Raw genomic sequence first — 24798 nt, forward strand, 5'->3', positions numbered from 1 at the left:
CCAGCCAGGTATGGCTCATCCCCTATTTTGGCCTTTGTCATTGGATGCTGCAGCCTGGCCTGTGCCAGCCTACCTCCAGTCCCAACTCTCACCGGTGAGTGCTACAGCCTAGTTTGCCCCATCCCAGGCTTTCACACAAATGGGTTGGTGTGATAGCCTAGCGCAGCACAGCCCGCACTCTATCCTGGCTCCAACACATGCTAGGGTGCTACTCCCTGGTCCAGGACCAGCCCGTAACCTTGCCAACAAGAATTATCTTAGCCGGCCTGACCAACACCCAGTCCTGAATCATGTGCTCACCACCGGGAGCTGCAGCTCAAAGGGAGTTCCCCAAGTTACCCAACTGGCCTATTCCCAGCTCCAGGTCTCACATGCGCCAGTGGGTGCTAGTTCCTTACCTAACATAGTCTGCCCCTCTGTCCTGGCCTGTGTATGTGCTGGAGGATGCTGTGGCCTACCACCCAACATCCTATTCTTGGGTGCTGCAGCCTGGAACCCTAGGCCTATTCCCAACTCCAGCATCCATGAGTGTCGGGGGCTTCCATGGTCATGCCTAGCTAAGCCCATCACCCTGCTTCAGCTCTTGAACAAACCAGTGGATATTGTAGTTCCACAGAGTAAGCCAACATATCCCCCACAGAATGTCCCCAGATCTGCTGCTTTTGCATGCTGGTTAGTGCCATGGTCTAGCCTAACATGACCCGTCCCCTGTTCCAACACTCACTTGTGGGTACAGTGATCTAGTCCTGCCAGGTAGGCCCCCCAGCCCTAATATTAATGTGCACTGGTAGGTGATGATTGGTGGTGGTCAATGCTAACTAGCCTAGCTCAGGTCTCCCAGGTGGGCGGGTACATCGATCTGACCCAGAAGATCCTCTAGCTTCCCTCTTGCAAATCACTCAGCCTCAGCCTCCTTGCTTACCTGCAGTACAGTAGCCTTGTCAGCAGAAGTCCCCCAGAAGTCATTCCTCACCTGTGACAAGCTCCCACAGTAGTCCCCCTCCCACACATCCTATACTATCTTCCCTGATCAATCCACAGCTCTGGTGCCTGTGAATACATGGATTCCACAGCTAATCTTTTGGTGGGGTGGCATACTGCCCTGCAGCCCAGCCCTGCCCGCCCAGCTGGCACCCCAGATCCAGTTCTCCAGCACACTTGCTGGCCTGGGACCGTAACCTCTGCCACCCAGACTCAAGCATGTTAATGAGTCTCCAAGCCCAGCCCACCAGCAAACGATGCCAGCACACAAGCCTGGGGCCCTAACGCTTACCCTACCTGCCCGCCAGGGACCCAAACATGTGTCGGTCGACTTCGCTCCGCTGGTCCCCAGCACAAGCCCCCAGTCTCCCAGAAGCTGCCTAGGCACCTGAGAGCAGGAAGGCACCTAGGTGCCTGGCCTAAAATCCAAGTTTCAAACAGGCATTCTTTCCCAATCTCGAAATGCACAGTTCAAATTAGTAACAAATTTCATGTAGAATCAAAGATTGAGATTCTAGAAAGAGTTTCATGAAGCTTCTCTAGTGTTATGCAACTTATTTATATAGTAATCAAAAACAGGAATGAATGACCATGTAGGTGGCAAAGATACCACAATCATGAAATTAGGAAATGAATGTTAATAACAGAAAATTATACCATCGATCAATATCGCTGGGTACTGATGTAGTTAGGATAATGAATCTGACCTGTTCTCCTTCCCTCTCCCACATCCACTCTCTCCTCTTCCTCAACCTTCCCACCCTAAACAGGACATGGTATTATATCTCTTGTTTCTGACAATGTATTTTGGAGTTCTGTGATGAATCTTGGCATCAAGAGATAAAATGAAATGCAAAAAATACAGTTGTAACTGCTATGTTCAGAAGCAATATCCTAAAATGGAAGTTATCAATAACACTATCAACTAAATGCTGACATCATCCAAAATCCAGTCTAACTGTGTATCTGTTACTCTTAGGTATTTCATTAAGTAGCTACAGATATATCCAATTAGAATACAACAAAGGTGATTCTTGGTTTTTGAAGTTTTGAATAATTTTTTACTTAGAATTTGTCATTTCAAGAAAAGCAGTTCCTTTCATCTTGATGTAAAGAAATAGTTTAGAAGCTCAGACAAAGCTATGAATAAAATATGAACCTTGAACGAGACCGTGAATGAGTTCTGGATCTTGAGCGAAGAGCCGCTTTCTTAGTTTCTTGTTCAAATATCTCCTCTTCCACTCCATCTTGCGCTTCATCTATATCCATATCCTTGGAGGTTAAAAACAACAGAAAAATCAACAAAAAGCCTCATTAACAATTAGCTATATTTTGACTCTATGCCTTAGTAACCAACATGCAAAATATCTCGTAAGTAAGAGGGTTAGGGTGTGGAGCTAAGCAGCAGAAAAATGCTTTACAGAAACGACCTTTACATGATACTTGCTCTATACTTTCATTTTCTAATTGTAGACATAATCTGCAAAAGCATTTCCGTTCACCTGTTGCTGAAAATCGATGGACTCATCTGGATTCGCTTCAGGCTCCAGAAACTGCTGCTGACTGCTGCTCTGGGATGGTGATGCCGAGTGCTCAGATCCAAATGTGCCTTCCTGACTATCCTGAGGCGTTGCCTAGGAAAAAGCACAGAAAACACATTGGGAGATTATCATCACAAATGGAAATTTAAATGCAAGACATTCCAAATGTTTAAATCACATCAATTTAAAATTACACCTTTGCATAACATAGATTCATTTAAAGATGGAGAATATCTCCGTAACAGAAGAGGAAGGGACTATATGACAAATACAACAGTAAGATCAGCCATATATTTAAGATATTTCTTGGGCCCAGCGCTGTGGCCTAGCAGCTGAAGTCCTTGCCTTGAATGCCCCAGGATCCCATATGGGCGCCGGTTCTAATCCCGGCGGCTCCACTTCCCATCCAGCTCTCTGCTTGTGGCCTGGGAAAGCAGTGGAGGACAGCCCAAAGATTTGGGACCCTGCACCCGCATGGGAGACCCGGAAGAGGTTCCTGGTTCCTGGCTTCGGATTGGTGCAGTGCTAGCCGCTGCGGTCACTTGGGGAGTGAATAATTGGACGGAAGATCTTCCTCTCTGTCTCTCCTCCTCTCTGTATATCGGACTTCGTAATAAAAAATAAATCTTTAAAAAAAAAAGATATTTCTTAAAAATATACAGAATTCATAACAGAATTTTTATCATGAATGAATGACATACAATGTCACTAAGTTAAATAAATCTAGAATTTCACTGATAATTAGCACTAATAAAAATGGTACAAAGTCCAGGAAAGTATCTTACATGGCAAAACAAACTTCAAATGGTACAATTAAGATCACTGATCATAATCAAACTGCTCTGAATCTAGACCTGTAAAATACTTCTAAAATTCTATTGGCGTTAAACTTTGAACTCTGTACAGCGAATGTGAGGCACATTAGGACAGCACACGCGATGCGTGCATCCCATGAGAATGTTTGGGTTTACTTGTCGGCTGAGTTATGAATTCCAGCTTCTTGTGAACGGGAAGCACGGCAACAGGCATTGTCTCAAGTAGCTGGACTGGCTGCCATCCACACGGGGAACCAGGATTCCAGAATCCTTGGCATTTGCAGAGTAAACAAATCTCAAAAACATACAAATTGGATGCAGTGCAGTAGCCTAACAGCCAAAGTCCTTGCCTTGAATGCGCTGGGATCCCATATGGGTGCTGATTCTAATCCTGGAAGCTCCGCTTCCCATCCAGATCCCTGCTTGTGCCTTGGGAAAGCAGTGGAGGACAACCCAAAACCTTGGGATCCAGCACCCACGTGAGAGACCCGGAAGAGGCTCGGGCTCCTGGCTTTGGATTGGCTTAGCTTCAGCCTTTGCGGCTGCTTGGGGAATGAATCAACAGATGGAAGATCTTCCTGTCTCTCTCTCTCTCCTCCTCTCTGTATATCTGACTTGGCAATAAAAATAAATATTAAAAAAAAAAATACAAATTCTCAAATCCTCAAACAACAGAAAGTTTTAAAGGACAAGAGAATCAGACATTTTAAAAGACAGAAACTGTTTTGTTCAATTTACTGGCTTTAGGAAGCAATTTAAGATACCTTAATAGAAATTATTTTCTACATTAACGGTAGTGCTGTGCTGTGGCATGTGCGACGTCACCACAGCAACAGTATCCCACCTGGGCACCATTTCAATCCCAGCTGCTCCAATTCTGATCCAGCTCCCTGCTAATGACAAGGGAAACGAGCAGAGGAGAGCTCGAGTCCTTGAGTCCCCGCACCCATGTGGGAACCGGAGGAAGTTCCTGGTTCCCAACTGTGGCCATTTGGAGAATAAATCACAGGATGAAAGATTTCTATCTCTTCCTCTCTATATCTTTGCCTTTCGAATAAATAAATCTCTTAAAATAAAAAAGATTATTTTGATTTCAAATTATCCTTTGTAAGAGAGTAAATTAGCTATTTTTATAAAAATTACTGATTGCAAACTCGTTTTCATTAATTTTATTCTCTACAAAAATAAACAATATGACAAGCAACAACCATGGTTCTTATTTTGAAATTGTCAGTATCTTCCTTATAACATTAAACATTAAAGCTGAACACACCATATACTTAAAAATAATTTAAAAGCAACATCAAGATATCTAACATGTTTGAATCATAGCAAACCAACCAGTGATTTATTTACATGGGAGCTTGAAATAGGTTATTCTTATGACTGACATTAAACTGGAAGGAAATAAAGTTGTATGGAAACTAACAGTGAAAAAAATGCAAAGAACCATTCTACGTCCTGTGATCAATAATAGGGGTGCAGGTTCCCTTGTGCTAAGTAACGTGTGAGATTTTGAAATGAAAGCTCTACTAGGAATTAAAACAGACAGCAGGGTTCTCTACCACAACACTGACAGAAGTTAGTAAGTAACCCTACTCTTCCAGCACAGCCTTGGTGTACCCTTTAAAAACATTACACTAGGGCAGGCATTGGCTGCAGTGACCAATGCTGTTTTTGCACACCTACAGGCTATATTAAGAGTGTCTAGATTAAGTCCTGACTCTAACTCTGGCTTTTTACTAATGCAAATCCTGGAACGCAGAAGTTTAGACTTCAGTCCCAGCCATCATCATTTGCCTCTGGGACAATGAGGTATGCTACTTCTGTCCAATTCAGCACGTTACAGAAAAGACTTCATTTAAATGTACCCTTGCTCACCTATGTTTTAATATCAATCTGTCACAGGTTTTACAGCTTACTGTCCACCTTATTCACCTTATTCAGCAGAAACGATGCTTTTAAAAGATTGTAATTACACTATGCTGTGAATATTTGAACAAATAGAATAATTAAGCCCAGATTTCTTTTTGGTAGGTCAGAGTCTTAAAATAATTTTTTTCTCAAGTTTCTAGTACCTTATTTTAATAATACAGTTTGTTACAAGCTGGTCAAGAGTACTATCTTGATTTAGCTTCAGCTAAATCCTCTAAACTGAAATGAAACTTAATAAGGAGATTGTAAAAAATGTCATACTTACAGCCCCACAAACCTGTTGTTTGGACAAATTTTTTTCCATCAACACTGTCTCTTGCCTATTTAACAGCTCTCTGGTCATCTAGCACTGTAATAATTAACACTCTGCTTCCTTATTTGAGTTACAACTTCTGCTTTTCTTTAAACAACGTCCAAATGTTTCGCATTATATTCCATCAGCAACTTCCTGGATTCTTGAGTAGATAGATGTGCTTGGCAAAAAAATAGTGTCCTTCCCCTCCCCTAACTGCCTGTATCCGAATCAGCTCTTCACAAGAAACAGCAATTCCATTCTCAACCCAACAAATGTGACAAATACTTACATTATGTTTATTGTTTGCTTTAAAAGTAAAGTTCAGATCCTGCAGTGCGGACTCCTGCCTTTGCATTCCATGTACCCACTCTCTCTTTTCTGCCCTCTGCTGCTCTACTAGACAGCCAGAATGCTGCTGAGAGTTCACACAGATGTATATGCTCTGGACTTGTCTCTATTTTCAAGTCTGTGTGTGACTCTAGCACGGCAATGTACTGTTCATACATTTTTTAATGTGGTAGCACATTTTAGCAAGAAGGATGAGGGACGGTTAATAGGAGAAAGGGTTTCCTTACTGTTATTCTAAAAGGTCTAAGTATTTCAAGCCATTTCTCATACTGAGTAACAACAGGCTTTGTAAAAATGGATGTAATCCTTCTACACCTTAGAACATATTGTATCAATCTTACGGTATAATTTTTTTCATTAAACTTGAAACTTTTGATAAGATTCTCTAAAATTCAAAACGATGTTACTCAGGGCCAGCACTATGACATAATATGCTACGCCTCCAAGGTGGCACCAGCATCCTTTACGGGCAACGGTTGGGATCCTGACTAACCCGGTTCCAATCCAGCTTCAATCCAGCTCCGTGCTTACAGCCTGGGGAAGCAGCGGGAGATGACTCATGTCCTGGGACCTTGCACCCACACAGAACACCCAGAGGAGCTCCTGGTTCCTAGCTTGGAATTACCTCAGCTACAGCCATTATGGCCATGCCGGGGGGGGGGGGGGGGGGCGTTGTTGGGTGGGTGAACCAGCATAAGGAAGACCTGTCTCTCCTCCTCTCTGTAACTGAAGAAAATAAATCTTACTTAGAAAATGTCACACTTTCAAGAAGTTTGAAATTCTTATCTATACAAAAAATAAGGATATGTTTTAAGACTGATGGTATGCATCCATTTTTTACTTATTCAAAAGGCAGACAGACCAAAGACTTCCCATCAACCGGCTCACTCCCCCTAAATACCAAAAGAGCCAGATTGGGCAAAGTTGAATCAGGAACAAGAAGTCACTGTTCTTCAAGGTGACACGTGTCAGCAGTGCTGACTTATTCATCAGGATGGCTATTTGTAAGAAGCAGGAATTGTATGAACTAGGGAAATGGGCTGTGGTGGCTCAACTCACTAGTCCTCTGCCTGCAAGCCCTGACACACACGAGCACTAGTTCAAGATCAAGTTGTAGCATTTTTGATCCAGCTCTGTGGTTATGGCCTGGGAGAGCAATGCAAGATAACCCAAAGTCTGGGACCCTACAGCCACATGGAGATCTGGAAGAAGTGAGTGGGTCCTGGCTTTGGATTGGCTCAAGTGTAGTCATTCTGGCCATGAAGAATGGAAGAACTTTCTGTTTCTCCTTCTCTCTCTCCAATAAAGGAAGGAAAGAAGGAAGGAAAGAAGGAAGGGAGGAAGGAAGGGATGAAGGGAACGTGGGAGGGGAAGGCGGGGAAAGAGGCGCTAGGGCCCGAACCTAAGCCCTCTGGCATGGGAGGCAGACAATACTGTGCCAGGTACATGCCCTCAGGTCTGCACTTAGTATCAGACGTCTATCTCACTAGCTTTCAGCTCCCTCTGAAGTAAACAGGAGTCACAATGCCTATCCCATGAGGATTAATTGTTAACTATGAATGTTAGTTTGCTAATAAAGTTGCTGGTACATACTCTTTGCTTAACAAGGAACAGAGTTGAGGGGAAAACATGAAGTTTGAAACAGTAACTGAAAGTCTAGAGTTTTCTGTTCTCTACTTGCAGTATACTCCAATGAGTTTCTGCAATGTGGAGTCAAAAACTATCAGAACACAGTACAACCTTCATGCAAATTATAAGACGAATAATCTTTTCAATATTGTTTTTGATACAACTCATGGGTTTTGATATCTTTGTACTTATTTTTATTTCTTCAAAATAGTTTCTATTGTCTAATTAGTACAATTTTCTCCAAGATTTTTTGTTTTCTTTTTCATTTCTACATTGACACATTAGTTACTCAATAGTATATATATTTTTTTAACTTCATGGCTATTTTTTTTAACTTTATTCCTGTTTTAGATTTTGTTTTATGGCTTTTCATTTAAGGGCATGTATAGTAACTGTACAACAGACTATTTCATCCAGATGTGAAGATACAATGCAGTGTGCATCTCTACTTTCAAATCAAAGATGGATTCCCAACGAAACTGTTGAATATATCTTATAGTATGCAGGACTGTGTGCCACTGTCTGCACTCACAATGTCAGGACACACACTGTAGAACGATGGGTTTATAACTGTGTATGAAGGACTGCACTCTTGTAATAATATGGAGAAAATCAGGTTTTAGGAAGGGGGTAAGGGAAATCTCAGAGCCTATGCAATTGCATCATAAAATTTAAAATAAAACAGAAGCAAAAATGGGTCCAGCATGGTGGCCTGGTGGCTAAAGTCCTTGCCTAGAACGCACTGGGATCCCATATGAGCGCCAGTTGGTATCCCAGCGACCCCATTTCGCTCCAGCTCCCTGCTTGTGGTCTAGGAAAGCACTGGAGGACAGCCCAAAGCCTTGGGACCCTGCACCCATGTGGGAGTCCAGAAGAGTCTCCTGGCTCCTGGCTTCGGATCAGCTCAGCTCCAGCCATTGTGGCCACTTGGGGAATAAATCAACAGCCAGAAGATCTTCCTCTCTGTCTCTCCTCTTTGTATATCTCATTTTCCAACAAAAAAATTAAAATATAAAAAAAACCAGTACAATTACAGAAAAAAACTACAAAGGTTGTGAGAAGAACTTAGTAACACAAAAGAACCTCAAAGAATATGCATACTCTGTCTCTCCTCTGTGTAAAATTGACTTTCAAATAATCTTTAAAAAGTATGTATGTGGGCCCAGCTGACCCACTTCCCATCCAGCTCCCTGCTTATGGCCTGGGGAAACAGTACATGTCCCAAAGTCTGGGGACCCTAAACTTTCATGGGATACCCGGAAGAAGCTCTTGTTTCCTGGTTTCAGATCAGCGGAGTTCTGGCAGCTGCAGCCATTTGGGGAGTGAATCAGCGGATGGAAGAGTTTTCTCTTTGCAGTTTCTAATAAAAATGAATCTTTAAAAAAAAAGTATGCATACAAATGGAGGTAAAACTAAGATTCTTTTTATATCAGCACATTTTGAAATCCATGCATGAAACACTGCCACAAAGTTAAAGACATACCACCATACTTCAGAAAAGAAACAAAGTAAAAATTAAAAGGATGAAACAATAGCAGCAACAGCGAACTGAATGCAAAACCTAAGGATGCCCATCTGTGTCTCTGAGCGCCAGGTGAGGGGGCAGATACCTTCGGTGGCGGCTGCTGCTCCAGGAGCTGCTGTCTCAGGTGCTCCAGGTTCTGCTGCTGCAGCTGCTCTGCTATCTGATGGAAGATGGAATTGTTCACAGAGTCCGGCACATGGGACCTACATGGAAAAACGGAAACATGGAAACATGCTTTAGTTCTGTTAAAGATGAAAATAAACACAATAGTTTAGAATATTAATACATTAAAAGGTATAATTCAATAGTGTTACAAAAGATAACATGTTAGAGATTCTCCCTTGAAGATCTGATACTATCTCTCACGCTACTAAATACACACTGGTGTTTTCATCAGAATAGCTTAAAATATAGAAATCTTGAATTATTTTAAGGTTTTCAATTTAACTCCTCTGACTACAATATAGAGTCAAATATGGCTGAGCAATCAATACATGGAAAATCACAATTACAACTAACCAGAGATCTGACAAAACGTACCTTCTTTTAGAAGCACAAATATATACTAGGCATGCTAACACAAATCGATAGTGCTTAGATAAGAGGAAATAACAATTTAACTACACTCTGAGAAATCCACACCTGGAATAAACCTGGAATCCTGGGTGCCACAGGTAAGACATGAACTTAAAAAGAGGGCATCCCAAAAGGGGAAAGTAGGATGGTAAGAAGTCTTGCAACAGTTGAAAAAAGTGTACTTCATCTGGAGCAGATAAACCGAAGGAGAAGAATGATACCTATTTTCAAATACTGAAGGCTGGGTCTCAAAGAGATGGAACACATTTGTTTCCTTGCTTCAGGAAGCAAAACTCAAATCATTGTGTAGAAAATAAAGAAAACCAGATTCAATAAAGGAAACAAACGAACATACCGCAACACCAATGACTTGACTTCTCACCACAGCTGTCAGCAGAACATACCCTTGTGGCCTATTAAAGGCTCTATAGTGGGGTATGAGTGTGCTTCAGGGTCTCAAAGGCTTCGTCCAACTCCAGTTACCAAAAGGAACACTTATATTTTACACATTCTATAATTATACGGCTTTCATACTACCTAACATACAGAACTGACATCCTCTATTTGAATCAAGAGTATCAGAGGAGGTCATCCACGCACCCCCCTTCCGCCAGCTTCCACCCCATTCTCAAACACCCTTCTTCGAACGGTCCTTCACGGACCCTCCCAAAACCTAGTAGGGTCTGCAGGACTGTTTAGGAAAAAAACAAAAACACCCCAACAGTGATTTGAATAAAAACATGCATTTCTCAACACATAAAATGTCTACAATCTAAATCCTCACTTCTAGTTAGTCAAATAATACTCCCCAACTTGGTGGCAAGCTTCTTTCTTTCCTAGCACTGGAATTACTCTACAGCTGAGTTAGATAACTTAAAAACTAAAAAGGAAATATCACAGCTAAACTTACTACTACTTAGCAATTTTCCTATATGAACTAGCTATTTTTAAGTTCCAAGAAAAGACTACAAAAAGACAGTAATTCCACCACTTTCCTGAAATGCGGGAGTTCAAGAGCCAGAACCAATATCCCAATTTACTTAGTACATATTTTAGGTAGCAAGATCCCACCCAGTATTCACAAAAATAAGAGAGGAAAAACTACGGATATACAGAAAAATCACAAATCTTACAGCTGAGGAGTTGCAATTTCCTTTTTGGGTTCTTCACTATGCTCAGAATCTTCTCCAAAATCAAACCTATCCACCAACTTCTAAGAAAGGGAGAAAGAGACAAATTAAAGAACACTTCATTTAAATCAAAGTTACAAATCCTATCTGTCAATGATGTCCTGTTAATTTCTATCATTATATATGTTTTATATGATTTTATAATACACTAGAACTTTAAAGGGGTCCTTATTTTTGCTTAAAGCATGCTGACATACACAGAAGTCCTCCCTTATCCATTTCAAATTCTACAGTTTCAGTTATCTCTGTTCAACTGTGGTCTGAAAATATAAATTAAACATTACCACAGGTATGTATGTATGAAAAAACTTACTCAGCTCCACATTATACGAAATTTGTCTTTTGTATTCATCTGGAGTTTTAGAATGTATATCCTGGGGGTTACGTTGATTACTGAATTACTTTACACAATAAAATCAGAGATGCATAATAAACAGTAATACAATTGAGCTGCCCATGCTAATACAGCTTGGTAAAACACCTCGGGTGACCATCAATGGATCTAATTCCTAGTGTGGTCTCAGAATGCTCTATTCCTTGGGCCAAACTTGGGCCACAGTAGAGTAAGATGCAGTCTGAACTGCCAGCATCCCAACCTGTTTCTATCGTTTTTCCTTTCTGTTTTTCTTTTTGAAAGGAAGAGTCACAAACAGCGAGGAGTGGGTACAGATAGAGATCTGTAACTTTCACCCACTGATTCACTCCAAAATAACCCCAATAGCCAGTACCGGGCTTGGGTCACTCCGGCATATCAGCAGTGCAGCAGTGGGATTTGGGCCGGTGACTACATGTGAAAGCAGCTGTCCTACTCAGCACACAATGCCAGCCCCAACATGGGCAAGAGTTTATGTCTGGTTTTATTTCTAATCCAGCCCCCTGGTAAAGTGCCTGAGAGGGCAGCTGAGGATTCTCCAAAGGCTTGGGCACCTGTACCAGTGTGAGACCAAGATGAGACTATCGGCTTTGGCCTACACCAGCACCAGAGCTCATCTGGCCATCTGAGGAGTGATCAATGGATGATCATCCCTCCAGCCCTTTGTAATTATCTTTCAAATACACAAAATAAATACAGAAAAAAACCAAACCAAAACAAAAAAGGTTCTACTTAAAGCTAGTGCAGTGGCCCAACAAGCTAACAGCTCTGGCTATTGTAGCCAACTGGAGAATGAAGCAGCGATAGAATACCTCCACATTCACTCCCTGTAAAATCTGCTTTAAAAACAGAAATAAATGAATGTTAAAATGCAGTACTAGGCTTTGCACGCCCAGTTTGAAAATCTTGTTACTGTTTGTCTTGTATTTTAGGTATTCTAGTCATATAAAGCTACATTAAATGTCTTTGAAGCTGTTGGCAAAAAAGTCTAAGTAATGATACAATAAATCAGTGTTTCTTCTTATTTTTCCTACCAAAAAACCACAAACATTTAAAAATCCAGGAACTGCTAATTAGTTATAATATTCCTGTAATTAACATATATAATATATATATATAAAACATATAACAAAATGTTACTTCTGGGATATGAATTCACACAATTTAATATTCCACATGGAATTAATATTTCGATTTCTACCTTGTTGAAAGCGACTCCCTGCTCCAAAGGGGTCAGCGTGTTGGCTGCTGCGGCTGCAGCAGTGAGCTGTGCTGTGAGAGCCTGCAACTGAACGACGAGACCGGCATCCAGGGCCTGCAGGATCGAAGGCTGCGGCTTCTGCTGCTGTATCTGTAACGTCTGTATTAACTGCTGAAGCTGGAGGGAAAAGGTATAAACACAGATGAGTTTTGTTCATAAAAGTGTCCACCTCAAGTTCCTAGAAATTAAGAATAAAATGCACACTAATACAAAGCAACTGTTAAAAATTTTCAGGTAGTATGGGCCATATATATTAAGGACAAGGCTGTTGTAAGTAAGGTATCATGTTTCTGGAACGCTGGAGTATTCTAAACAACATGAAGAGGTCAGACCATGACAACAAGGTAAAGAACTCGTCACAAAGCGCCTGGTTTCCTTCACCTCCCTGAGGATAGCCCCGGCATTTCCCCGTGAGTGCTCATGTTGACCAATCAAGAACACAGTTTTCCTGAAACAGCGAATCAAGGAGATTCTTTTCTTGGAGCAGAGTGAGAGAGTAAAGAATGAGTAATAAGGGAAAGGGAAACTCGAGTTGGAAGCAAGCTCTGCTGCCACTGTTCCCCTGTCTCTGGAACAGCAAGGCCTTGAAGAGCCCATGAACAAGAAAACAAGGAACACATTTTGAAATAAATCAATCATAAAGTCTTCAGCATGAATTCAATCTGATCATTGTTACTTCAGAATAGAAAAATCAAAATAGCAAAAAATAAAAAATAGCAAAGCAACTGGTACTTAAAATATCTTCATTAGCTAGTTCCATTTAGAAAAAAAGAAACATTTCTCATAAAACTATTAATGTGAGAACAAACGAAATACAAAAATATGACAAGCTATTGTACTTAGGAACCCCCGAAACCCAAGATCAGCAGCTAAGCACAAGCGGACAGCAGACACTGCCCTCCGTCTGTGTCCCTCTCTGTAACTCGGTCACATGAAAGCAAACCATTAAAAAAAGGGGGGATAAAAGAGAGAAGAAAAAGGAATCAAGGATAATTCGAAGATGGTATTTCCATTAACTTAAAGACTCAGTGATGTATCTTCTACTTTGAGAAGTCTCTTAGTTGACAATGCTCAGGCTTAGCAACATTTTTCACCTGTCCTTTAAAAACAAAGAATGTACAGAGAAGTAAAATTGGCCAATTAATTTCTGAGGAAGAAAAGCCAAATGCTATCTACACAGTATCACCAATATTCTAAAAATTAGACAGGAAACGGTCAGCGGGGATGCACTGGGTACGACACAAAGATTAGTTACTCCTCACTGGGGTATTGAAGATTTCTCTGCACACCCCTCCTAAAACTGTTCACGTAAACTGTTGACATATGTCTTGTCAGAGTTACAGAGTTAGACTAACTGAAAAACAGCCAGGTTCAGCAAAATCATGCTTCAACGCTATAAACTGCTAAATACTAAAATTAAAATAGACATGAGACAGCTGAATCGTAATCTACAGCCATTCTAAGGTGTATAGAACCCGGTTGTAGATAAACTAATAACTGAAATGTCAATGTAGAAGTCACAGGATGTGGTTCAGAACTTACATTCTTTTTTTTTTTTTCCTTTTTCTCTTTTAACATATTGGTTACTCAATACCATGTCAACTAATTCCATAACATTTTAAATTGTTACTGATGTTATGTCAGGGCTTTTAACTGAACGGGATGATACTCTGCCGGCTCTACCTTCAGACCAGAGATGGTCTCCCCAAGAAACCGTTGAATTTATCTGGACAATAAGATGCTGGACTTATGCTTGGTTGATGCTTGCAATGAAAGAATCTCAACTGAATTTGAACTGTGGTAATGCAACAAGGTGGAGGAATCCACCCGGGGGGGTGGAGGGATGGGGGGAATCCCAGTGCCTATAAAACTGTGTCACATAATGCAATATAATCAATTTAAAAAAAATCAAATGGGACCAGGGCAATACTAGAAAAAAAAATTTAATTCCAATAAACATAACCTTAAAAAAAACTACAACATGCAATCAGATGTCTGTTAGATTTTTAGAAAACAATGTACAATAATGGAAAATTTTTAAAAAATGGTACTTTTAAAATCATAACATCTATTACTAGGGTCTATTCAGAAAAGTTAAAAGAACACAAAAATGATGAATGAAGTTGAAAATGCTGCTTTAAAAACAAACAAGACCTTCCTGCCCCACACTAAGACAAGAAGTCTGTTTGACAAGATTCACTCAAGCCTTCCACAGGCACAAAAGTTCTAGCTTATACCCAAGAGAACACAGGAAAAGGTCAGCATTTCTAAACCAAATTCATAAAAATAATACTAAATTTTTAAAAATATTTCCTTCATTTTTATTGGAAAGGAAGATTTAGAAACATCTTCCATCTGCTGGTTCATTCCCCAAGTGGCCACAACGGCTGGAGCTGAGTTGATCCAAAGCCAGGAGCCAGGAGCCGCTTCCCTTCTCTCACATGGGCATAGACTCCGAAGGCTTGGGCAGTCCTCCACTGCTTTCCCAGGCCACAAGCAAGGAGCTGGATGAGAAGTGGAGAGGCCAGGATACAGTGTCATCCACATGGGATCCGGCCACGTACAAGGCAAGGACTTTAGCCACTAGGCAACACTGCTAGGCCCAATAATTCTAAATTTAAAGCTGAGAAGAACTGTGAGGAAACAGAAACCTATCTTTCTGCAGTTACACAATAACTGCAAAGAGCAACTGATTGCAGAAAATTTTGCATTTCAATGCAAAACAAAAATTATAAAATATTTAAATGCACTGACTCAGAGAAGCATGGTTGTTCGTGTGTGTGTGTGTGTGTGTGTGTGTGTAATTCAGCATGTCCCCTGGTTAACAGAAGAAAAGCTAAGTCACCTCCTGAACAAAACTGTAACTAACAAGGCTGTCACCCAGGGAAGTGGACTGCACTTCTAGCACAGCATGTCCCTCAGCCGGGCGCGGTGACGCAGCCGGGGAAGCCTGCACGGCCATCAGTGTACCTGAACACAGCCTGCCTCGAGCCCTAAGCATTAGCAACAGGAAAACAATCAAAACTAAGAGAAGGGCTAAACTGGCACTGACTACTTTTCAAATGTTCCCATAGAAATACACACACAGCATGTGAAAAGTGACAGCTTAAAACTAGGAAGGCGAAGTAAAAACTAAAAAAGGGCTGAACAACAAAAACATGTAAAGCAAAACAGAATAATCTGGTGTCATGAAGCCATGAATCTTTGCCATCCTTCAAACTCATTCACACACACAGTGTGATGTCCTCATACCGCAGTGCCCAAACAGGAAAGCCTTCTCTTTCATTTTTTAAGGACACATTAATTTACTGACTGATTTTAAAGTTACAGAGACAGAGAAGGAAAACACAAAGAGATCTTTCAAGCTCCTGTTCACCCATCAGATGGCCACAATGGCCAGGCAGAAACCGGAAGCCAATCACAGCATCCAGGTTTTCTATGTAGGTGGCAGAGGCCCAAACCCTTAGGCCAATCTTCTGTGCTTTTCACAGGCCGCTGGCAGAAAGGCTGGATCTGAAGCGGCACTCCTGGGACTCAAATGAGCACGCATGTGAGACCTGGTATCTCAGCGACAATCTTACCTACCACACCTCGAGAGCTTCTTTCTGACAACATGCCATGCTGCCTGCAACCTCACTTGTCTACACATGCAACTTTCCTTTCCTTTCTGCCATGACGAGTTCCATTTCAACTCACAATTAAAATGCCACTTCAAAAATAATTTATCCTGGTGGTGGGGGTAGGGGGGAGGTTTGACATGGTGGTTCAACAGGAAATTCTCTATCATAAAACGCCACCATCCCAGATAGGTCCAGTTCTAGTCCCAGCTACTGCACTTCCAATTCTGCCTCCGGCTTATTGACTGGGAAAGTAACAGAGAACAGCTCAAATCCGTGGCCGTTCTGGTTTATGGTTTTGGATTGGATCAGCTAAGCTCCAGCAGCCGTGGTTATCTGGGAAATGAATAAGCGAATGGAAGCTCTCTCCATCTCAGCCTCGCCTTCCCTCCATAAACTGGGCTTACAAATAAAAACACGACACAACACAAAACAAAAAAACTCCCACAGAATGTTTAAATATATACATATATTTTTTTATCTTTAATTCTGACCTGCCTCTCAAAACTTTGTCACTTTCAACATTTGTAAAGTCATGTGTCACTCTAAATGTCTCACTATTTGTCTCCTTCAAGCAAGAGGTGTCCTTCAACACATGAGACCATCCATTCCCTTACAGAGTTACCGACAGCACCCAGCAATGCTTGGCACAACTGATGTGCTTAGGAACTGGCACTGTGCTATAGCAGGTAGAGCCATTGCCTGTGACCCTAGCGTCCCACATGCATGCCAGTTCGTGTCCTAACTACGAATGTTTCAATCTAACTCTCTGCTAATGGTCTGGGAAAAGCAACAGAAGAAGGCCCAAGTCTTTGGGCTACTGCCCCACATGGGAGACTTGGAAGAAGCCCCTAGTTCCTGGCCATTGTGGACACCTGAGAAGTTGGTATAAGGTGTTTGACTTTCCCTTTCTTTTAGTAACTAATTTTTTAAACAAGAAAAATATTTATTTTTGTCGAAAGGAAGATTTACGTAGAAGGAGATAGACACAGAAAGATCTGTCCACTGGTTCACTCCCCAAGTAGGGGCAAATGGCTATACTCAAAGCCAGGAGCTTCCTCAGGGTCTCCCATGCAGGTGCAGGGTCCTAAGGCTTTGGGCCATCCTCATCTGCTTTCCCAGGCCAACAAGCAGGGAGCTGGATGGGAAGTGGAGCAGCTGGGACACAAACCAGTGTCCATATGGGATCCCAGCATATGCAAAGCGAGGATTTAGCCACTAGGCCATCATGCCAGACCTTCATGGTAACTGTTCCAATTAAATGAATAAAGCTGTTAAAAAAATGAAGTGCTTGATGATATTCTGTCACAGAAATAAAATATTATTATTACTAATTTTTTATAATATTTATAATATCCAATGACATATTAAGGTACTCAAAAGGCATTCACAAATTAGAAGTTCAAGGTAGAGTAGTGATGCACTATCAATACATATTTCATAGTATGTATGAAGCAATCCATTAGGAAAATAACGAATTATAAATTATTTTTAACAAACCAGAGTAACTCACCTGCTGGCCTTGAGGACTCTGCAAGATCTGTGCAACGGCCGCCAGTGTATCAGTGTTTGTTATCTGAGACACCCATGGGTCAGGTAAGCCTGGGACCACAGTGGCTGGAGTCACAGGTGTCACTGGAGTTCCTGCGAAGAGACGCATGCCCACCCAACAATCTACATCAATATGTAAAGAAATGAGGCTCGAACAAAGACAAATATGTCCTATTATTTTCATAAGATACAGAAAAATTTAAATAAATGTTTTATTCTGCTGACTCCACTGTGAAAAATCGTAAAAATCCTTGGTAATTTTAGGTAGTGTAAAAACCCAAACGAACTTTCAAAAAACCAAAACCAAAAATCTACCCAAACAGAGTGTATAATAACTTAGCAGTCAGTGTACTCAGCAAAGTCTAAATATCTGGAAAAACTTTATAAGAAACTCAATAACACAACATTCCAAATATGATTTTTGAGGAAAATATTATGAACCATGTTTCACTTACTAATTTAAGCATTAAAGTATTAATTTTTTTCATGAAAGTATTAATTTTTTCAGAGTTCTTCATAAATATTATATTTCTCTATTAGCAACTAAGATTGATTTCATATGCAAGAGTGAAAGGTCAGACAGCTTACTTCAAGGAAATCACAACCTGCAATATTCTTTTCCAAGGTTCATTATGTTTGTTTCTTAATTACACACCAATGTAGTATCCAATTACATATTTCTTTCCTTCAAAATACATTCTTTCATTTACCTAATGCTGGGCAAATTTCCTGGCATTATCCAACTACTGTTTTATCTGGGAACAATTACACAACGACCCACACAAAGTGACATACCTGGCGTATTGCTCATCCCAGCAGTAGTACTGGCCAGCACTGGAGTGGCAACAGGGGGTGGAATCCCTGCTGCCATATCCAAAAGGGGCTGAATAATCTCACTTTTAAATACATTGTTCTTCTGCCATAAGTTTAATACTCTCACTATTTTACTCTAGAGGTAAAAAGAAAAATGGTATTTTAATATTTTCATAGCACAGGAAATACACGTGACTGGTCACTGAATAGCAAAGGGACATTCAAATACTTCTAAGTACTGAATTTCATCACTGAAATGTCACATTTCCTACCATTTCATATTTGCTGCCTTTAACTTACTTGAAAATATATCTTATTCTCATATGTTGAATCCAACTTTGATATCTAGCTTTCATCTTCAACATCAATTCTAATGACATGGAGGGTACAGTCAGCAGAACAAGCTAAAGGATTCTGAGGCACACGTATCATCTCAGTATCCAAAACAAGATGTAGTTCAGATCGATATAAAGTTTGATCACATAGGTTTTGTTGATAACAATAAAATAACCGTACGACAAAGCCCTTAGTTAATGTGACTCTTTGAAATTCATTTTTAAACTAAATGTGGATAGTAGTAAGATATTAATAAAATTAATTCCTTTCTAAATATTTTACTATACATGCTAGGGACACAAAAACTTCTTTATAGACAGAATTTGAAATACAATACTGCAAAAGTTCATGGCAGGGCCCACCCTGGTGGCATAGCAGGCATCCCATGTGGGCACTGGTTGGAGTCCCTGCTGCTCCACTTCCAAGTCGGTTCCCTGCTAATTGGCCCAGGAAAGCAAAAGAAGCTGAAGCATTTGGGCCCCTGCACCCAGGTGAGAGACCTCCAGGAAGCTCCTGGCTCCCAGCTTCAGACCAGCGTAGCACTGGCTGTTGCAGATATTTGAGGAGTAACAAGAAGACAGATAATCTCTGTTTCTCCCTCTCTATTTTTTACTTCTGTAACTCTTACATTCAAGGAAAATGATAAATCTTTAAAAAATTAAAAAGAAAGGGGCCCGGCGGCGTGGCTTAGCAGCTAAAGTCCTTGCCTTGAACACCCTGGGATCCCATATGGACGCCGGTTCTAATACTGGCAGCTCCACTTCCCATCCAGCTCCCTGCTTGTGGCCTGGGAAAGCAGTCGAAAATGGCCCAAAGCTTTGGGACCCTGCACCCGCATGGGAGACCCGGAGGAGGTTCCTGGTTCCCAGCTTCAGATTGGTGCAGCACCGGCCATGGCGCCTCACTTGGGGAGTGAATCATCGGACAGAAGATCTTCCTCTCTGTCTCTCCTCCTCTCTGTATATCTGACTTTGTAATAAAAACGAATAAATCTTTAAAAAAAAAATTAAAAACAAGGCTGAGCAAGATGTGGTAGCCTCGTGGTTAGAAGTCCTCGCCTTGCATGCACCAGGATCCCATACGGGTGCTGGTTCATGTCCCGACTGCTCCACTTCCCATCCAGCTCCCTGCTTGTGTCCTGGGAAAGTAGTAGAGGACAACCCAAAGCCTGGGGAGCCTGCACCCGCGTGGGAGACCCAGAAGAAACTCCTGGCCGCTGGCTTCGGATCAGCTCAGCTCCAGCCACTGCAGCCATTTGGGGAGTGGATCATTGGACGGAAGATCTTTCTCTGTATCTTGTCTCTATAAATCAAATTTTCCAATAACAATAAAATCTTTAAAAAAAAGTTCATGCAAATGTATGTTCTTTTAATTTCATCTTTCCACAAACTTTCTTAACTACCACATACAATCCATCCCTTCCCCTCTCTTTTCATCACTGCCATAATGAAATTATTTAATCTCGCTCTCAAAATGCTAAATACACAATTTACACAAATAATGCTCCATGTTACACAGTAATCTGAGTCCTTTACATTCTGAAAGGAAAAAAATAAAACTAGAAAACTTTGCTGCAGGAAGAGCTGCCATCTCTTAAGCATGCTGGTCATTTTTCTGTTCCTAAGAAGGCCCTTACCTGCAGCACAGCAATAAATTTACCCCCCACCCCGTTAGGCATCCAGCATTGCTAACCAAAACTCACAGAAGCATCATGCAAGTCAAATTTTTACTTTACTTGCAATCATTTTCAAGTTAACCTAAGCATAGACAATATTTCACATTTCTGATAAAATTCTAGTCATTTAGTAATTACAAAATTGCTATAAAACTCATGGGATATATACATACCAGTTGAAAAATCTTCCTGAGTGTGAACTTATGTCAATATGTAAATAAGTTAAAAATAATCCTCAGTTTTCTCACTAGTACACTGAGGAGGCTATTTTAAAGATTTCTATGTATTTATTTACACAGACACAAAGACATTTTCCATCTGTAATTCACTCCCCAAATGGCTAGGAATCGGGTGCTTCTTGTCAATCCCCCATATGGGTGAAGGGGCCAAAGCACTTAGGCTATCTTCCACTGCTACTACAGGCACATTAGTGAAATTATATCAGCTGGCATTCCTATGGGATCCTGGTATTAAAGGCAGTGGCTCACCTGTTACATCACAGCATCAACCCCAATAAGGCATCTCAGATCCCTTTTCTCAAACTATTTCAGTATCTGTTTCCTTTGAGTTTGTTACAAATGTTTACATTTTTATTTGAAAAGCAGAGTTAGAAAGGAAGCAAAGAGTGTAGTACACGTATTCATTCCTATGTGGCCCCAAGAGTCAGCTCTGATCCATGTTATAGCCAAGAGAAAGGAGCTTCATCAAGCCCCCTCACATATGTAGCAGGGGCCCACACACTTGGGCCATCTGCCTCTATTTTCCCCAGCTCATTAGCAGGGAGCTAGATCACAAGAGGAGCAGCTGGGACATGAACCAGCGCGCATATGGAATACTGCTGTTATGTGCTGTGGCTTAAATTGCTGTACCACGTCATCCACCCTAGTTTTGATGCTTTTACCAGTATCAAACCTTGAGTAGCTTGACACAGAATTCCATCTCCCTTCTTTTTTTTTCCTATCTCACTTCTTTCCAGTTCTTTTTTTTTTTAATCTATTTTATTGTACTGTCATTGACAATCTTTACATAGTTAATTACAGTTAAAGAACAAAAAAAAGGTTCAGGGGGTATAGGGAAGTGGGTAAGACTATTATGTCCATATTGTTTCCATCTTGTATCCGAGGTAAAGGGGGATATTGAGGGAGAAGCCCCACCCGGTTTCCCACCCACCCCAAGTCCCGGATGTGGGGCATGCTCTGAGATATTTGCTCAAGTGGTTTTAATAGTTCTCCAGTTATGAATTGCTGCCAGTTTCGCTCGATGAGGTCGTCCACTGATTGATATGGTCCATCATAAAGTCTCCGTTTGCCCCATATTTCGCTGCCAACATATAGCTGAGATGAATGATTGTCCTGTTCTGTCTTCTGTCTTTTCTTGGTTAGAGTTCTGAGTCCGGCAGTTTGATTGGGGAGATCGCCAAAGAAAATTTGAGGTATTCCCAGACTAGTTTCTTGTATGTTCTAGCAAGCACAGGGCCCGGCACAGTCCATCACCACGATCAGCTGGTGGTTGCAATTGCTGGGTTGGTTCTGTTTTCAGTCCCGAGTTGCACTGGAACCAATGACACCGGTGTTGCAGTCCAGTCTGGTTCGGCCCTTACATCAACCAGTGGGAGCTGCAGCCTAGTTGGGGCGACCCACAATAACCCTCACCAGGCCCGCCCCCTACCCTGGTTTGCCAGTATGTGTAGCAGAAGACCAGTCTGTCCCCCATCCCATTTGGCTCTGGCACTTGTCAATGGGTATTAAAGCTTAGTTCCATCTAACCAACTCAACCATCCAGCCCTCACGGATGTTGTTGAGTGCCTCTCTGTCTAGCCACCCCAGCCCCCGACCTAGTTTTCATGCCCTCCCGCGGGAATAGTGACCCAAGAAGGGGGAACCCACTTTTTCCCTCCCAGGTCTCTCTGTCCTGGTTTATGCACTCTTCGGGTGGTTCTGCGATTTGACTCGACAGAATTAGTCCCCAGTGCCAGCTTCTGCCAGCTGATGCTGCGGCTATGCCCAAACATCCCTCACCCACTCTAATTTATGCTTGCACCAGCAGGAATAATCAGCCCAGCCTGGCTTTCCCCTGATCTAGTCCACATGCAGCGAACAGGTGTTGTAGCCTCGCTTAGTCTGGTCTGTCTCTATCCCAGCCCATGCTCTCCAGTGGGAGTAGCTGTCCGGCAAGGGGACCAGCCCCTTAATCCCCCGGCCAGTTCTGCCCCTTCCTTCCTGGATCTCACGTGTGCTGGTTGGGTGCTGCATTCATATCCAGTACAGGCAACCACGCCCTGGCATTCCATAGTGTGTACTTGTTTTGTCGCGACCAAACCCGGCTATCCCACACTCTGTTCTGGTGATTGGATTTGCCAGTGGATGACATGAACTGATTCAGCATGGTCTGCTCCTGACCCCTGAATGTGTGCCAGTGGGAAACTTTCCATGGCCTATTCTGGGCTGTTTCCTATCATGCTTCTTGTGCTTACCTGCAGGGACTGTGTCCTGCCAGAGGAGTTGCCCAGGCTCCTCCATCAGAACCCCTCCCAATGCCAGATTTTGCGCATACCAGGGGGTCCTTGAGCCAACCCTACTCAGTTCACCTCCTGTCCTAGCAGGAACAGTGGCTTTTCCTGGCTGGCTTTCACCCCATTCTGGTTCTTGTTGTTGGATGTTTCAGCCCGGCCATGGCTCATCCATACCCACATACAGCTCACACATGGCTCAGTAGGGGATTGAGACCCAGCCTAGTCAGTCCCACATCTACCCTGGTTCTCCATGACACCAGATGGTGTTGGGATCTGAACTGGCCTGGTGCATCCAATCCCAGCCCACACTAGTGCCTCAGGTGACAACAACTGTTTCCTAGATAGAACGCAGCCCCCATTCCAGCACATGTGCCCTTGGTGGGAACCTCAACCTAGTTAGGGTGTCCCCTTACCTCCCTGACTGGGCTTGTTCCTAGTCGTAAATCATACACCTGCCCTTGGTTGCTCTGAGGACCAGTAGGTGCAAGAGCCTAGCTCGGTATGACCTGTGCTCCATGCTGGTTTCTAGTTTTGCTTGTAGGCAAAGGTTTGCTGAGTCTTGCCCAGTACATTCCGTTCCATTACCAATTTACACATTTTGGAGCTACTATACCCTGCTTGTCTGACCCCCAGATCTGGACGACGTGTTCACCAGCGAGAGCTATGACTCACCAGGGGAGCTTCCCAAGTACCTCCACTTGATCCACTCCCACACCCAGTTCACATACATGCCATTGGGTTTTAGGCCAGTGCCCGGTGTACTCTGGCCTCCCATTTGGCCTTGTATGAGCTGGTGAATGTTGCAGCCCGGCCCACCCCACACCCTATTCAGGATGCACATTTGGGTGCTGCTGCCTTGCCCAGTCCAGTCTGTGGCGGGTCCCTTTGCCTGTGATTGATGGCAGGCTCCTTGGTCACACCTAGCTCAGTCCATAACCACCCAAACTTTTAGGTTTACCAGTGAGGCTAAACTTTCTACAGTGTGTGGCCCACACATCCTGCACAGAATCCACCCCAGGATAAGGTTCTAGAGTGCTAGTTATTATGGCCCTGCCTACTGTGACCAGTCTCCTGAACCATCATCATGTCAGGCGAAAAAATATCCTGCTAGAGAAGCCGGAGCTTATCTTTTGCATGATAGGTGTTCAAAGCTCAGCATTATTAAGTGATTAGAAGTTCTTCAAAGGAAGAGTTACTGGCATTGGGAATCTTTAGGATTGACTCAGATCCCAGAAACAGTGGGGTCAGCCTAGAGCTATCTAAGCAGCGATTCGAACATCCATTACCCCAGAACTCCCCGCCCGGGCCCAGCTCAGCATGAGCACATGTTGGCTGGGATCGGGATCCGAGCAAGACGCTCTCTCCTGCAGCCCCCCCATCTCACTTCTTAAAATACTGGTTTATTTGGCTCAGTGCAGTAGTCTAGTAGCTAAAATTCTCACCTTGTTGTATGCACCGGTTTCCCACATAGGCACTGGTTTTAACTCTGGCAGCCCCACTTCCAAACCTGCTCCCTGCTTATGAGATTGGAAAAGCAGTGAAGGATGGCCAAAAATTTTGGGACCCTGCACCCACGTGCAGGCTCCTGGCTCCTGGCTGGCTCAGCTCCAGCCATCACAGCCACTTGGGGAGTGAAATCAGTGGACGGAAGATCTTCCTATGTGGCTCTCCTTCTCTTTGTGTATCTGACTTGCCAATAAAAGTAAATCTAAAACATTGACTTATTTATATGAAATGCACCATTGGGGGAGGGGAGACAAAGATTTGAGAGAAATCTTCCTCTACTGATTCATTACCCAATGGCCACAATGGCTGGGATCAAGTC

The 24798-nt window shown here is 42.4% G+C and overlaps 1 protein-coding gene across 6 annotated transcripts in view; it reads right to left on the reverse strand.

Annotated features, from left to right (window-relative positions):
* SCAF8 (SR-related CTD associated factor 8) overlaps positions 1 to 24798 on the reverse strand; it is a 149248-nt gene that overhangs the window by 77277 nt on the left and 47173 nt on the right. For 5 of the 6 annotated variants that reach the window (XM_058662515.1, XM_058662577.1, XM_058662650.1 and 2 more), the window contains 7 exons: positions 18433 to 18586; positions 17600 to 17730; positions 12410 to 12586; positions 10779 to 10858; positions 9155 to 9272; positions 2484 to 2615; positions 2141 to 2253 (listed from right to left, as the gene is read on the reverse strand). In XM_058662515.1, coding sequence (XP_058518498.1) covers positions 2141 to 2253; positions 2484 to 2615; positions 9155 to 9272; positions 10779 to 10858; positions 12410 to 12586; positions 17600 to 17730; positions 18433 to 18586 — 905 coding nt within the window. The remainder of the gene's footprint in view (positions 1 to 2140; positions 2254 to 2483; positions 2616 to 9154; positions 9273 to 10778; positions 10859 to 12409; positions 12587 to 17599; positions 17731 to 18432; positions 18587 to 24798) is intronic. The other variant, XM_058662552.1, reaches the window with a different exon arrangement.

Source organism: Ochotona princeps, chromosome 1 (genome assembly GCF_030435755.1).
Source record: "Ochotona princeps isolate mOchPri1 chromosome 1, mOchPri1.hap1, whole genome shotgun sequence".
NCBI lineage: Eukaryota > Metazoa > Chordata > Mammalia > Lagomorpha > Ochotonidae > Ochotona > Ochotona princeps.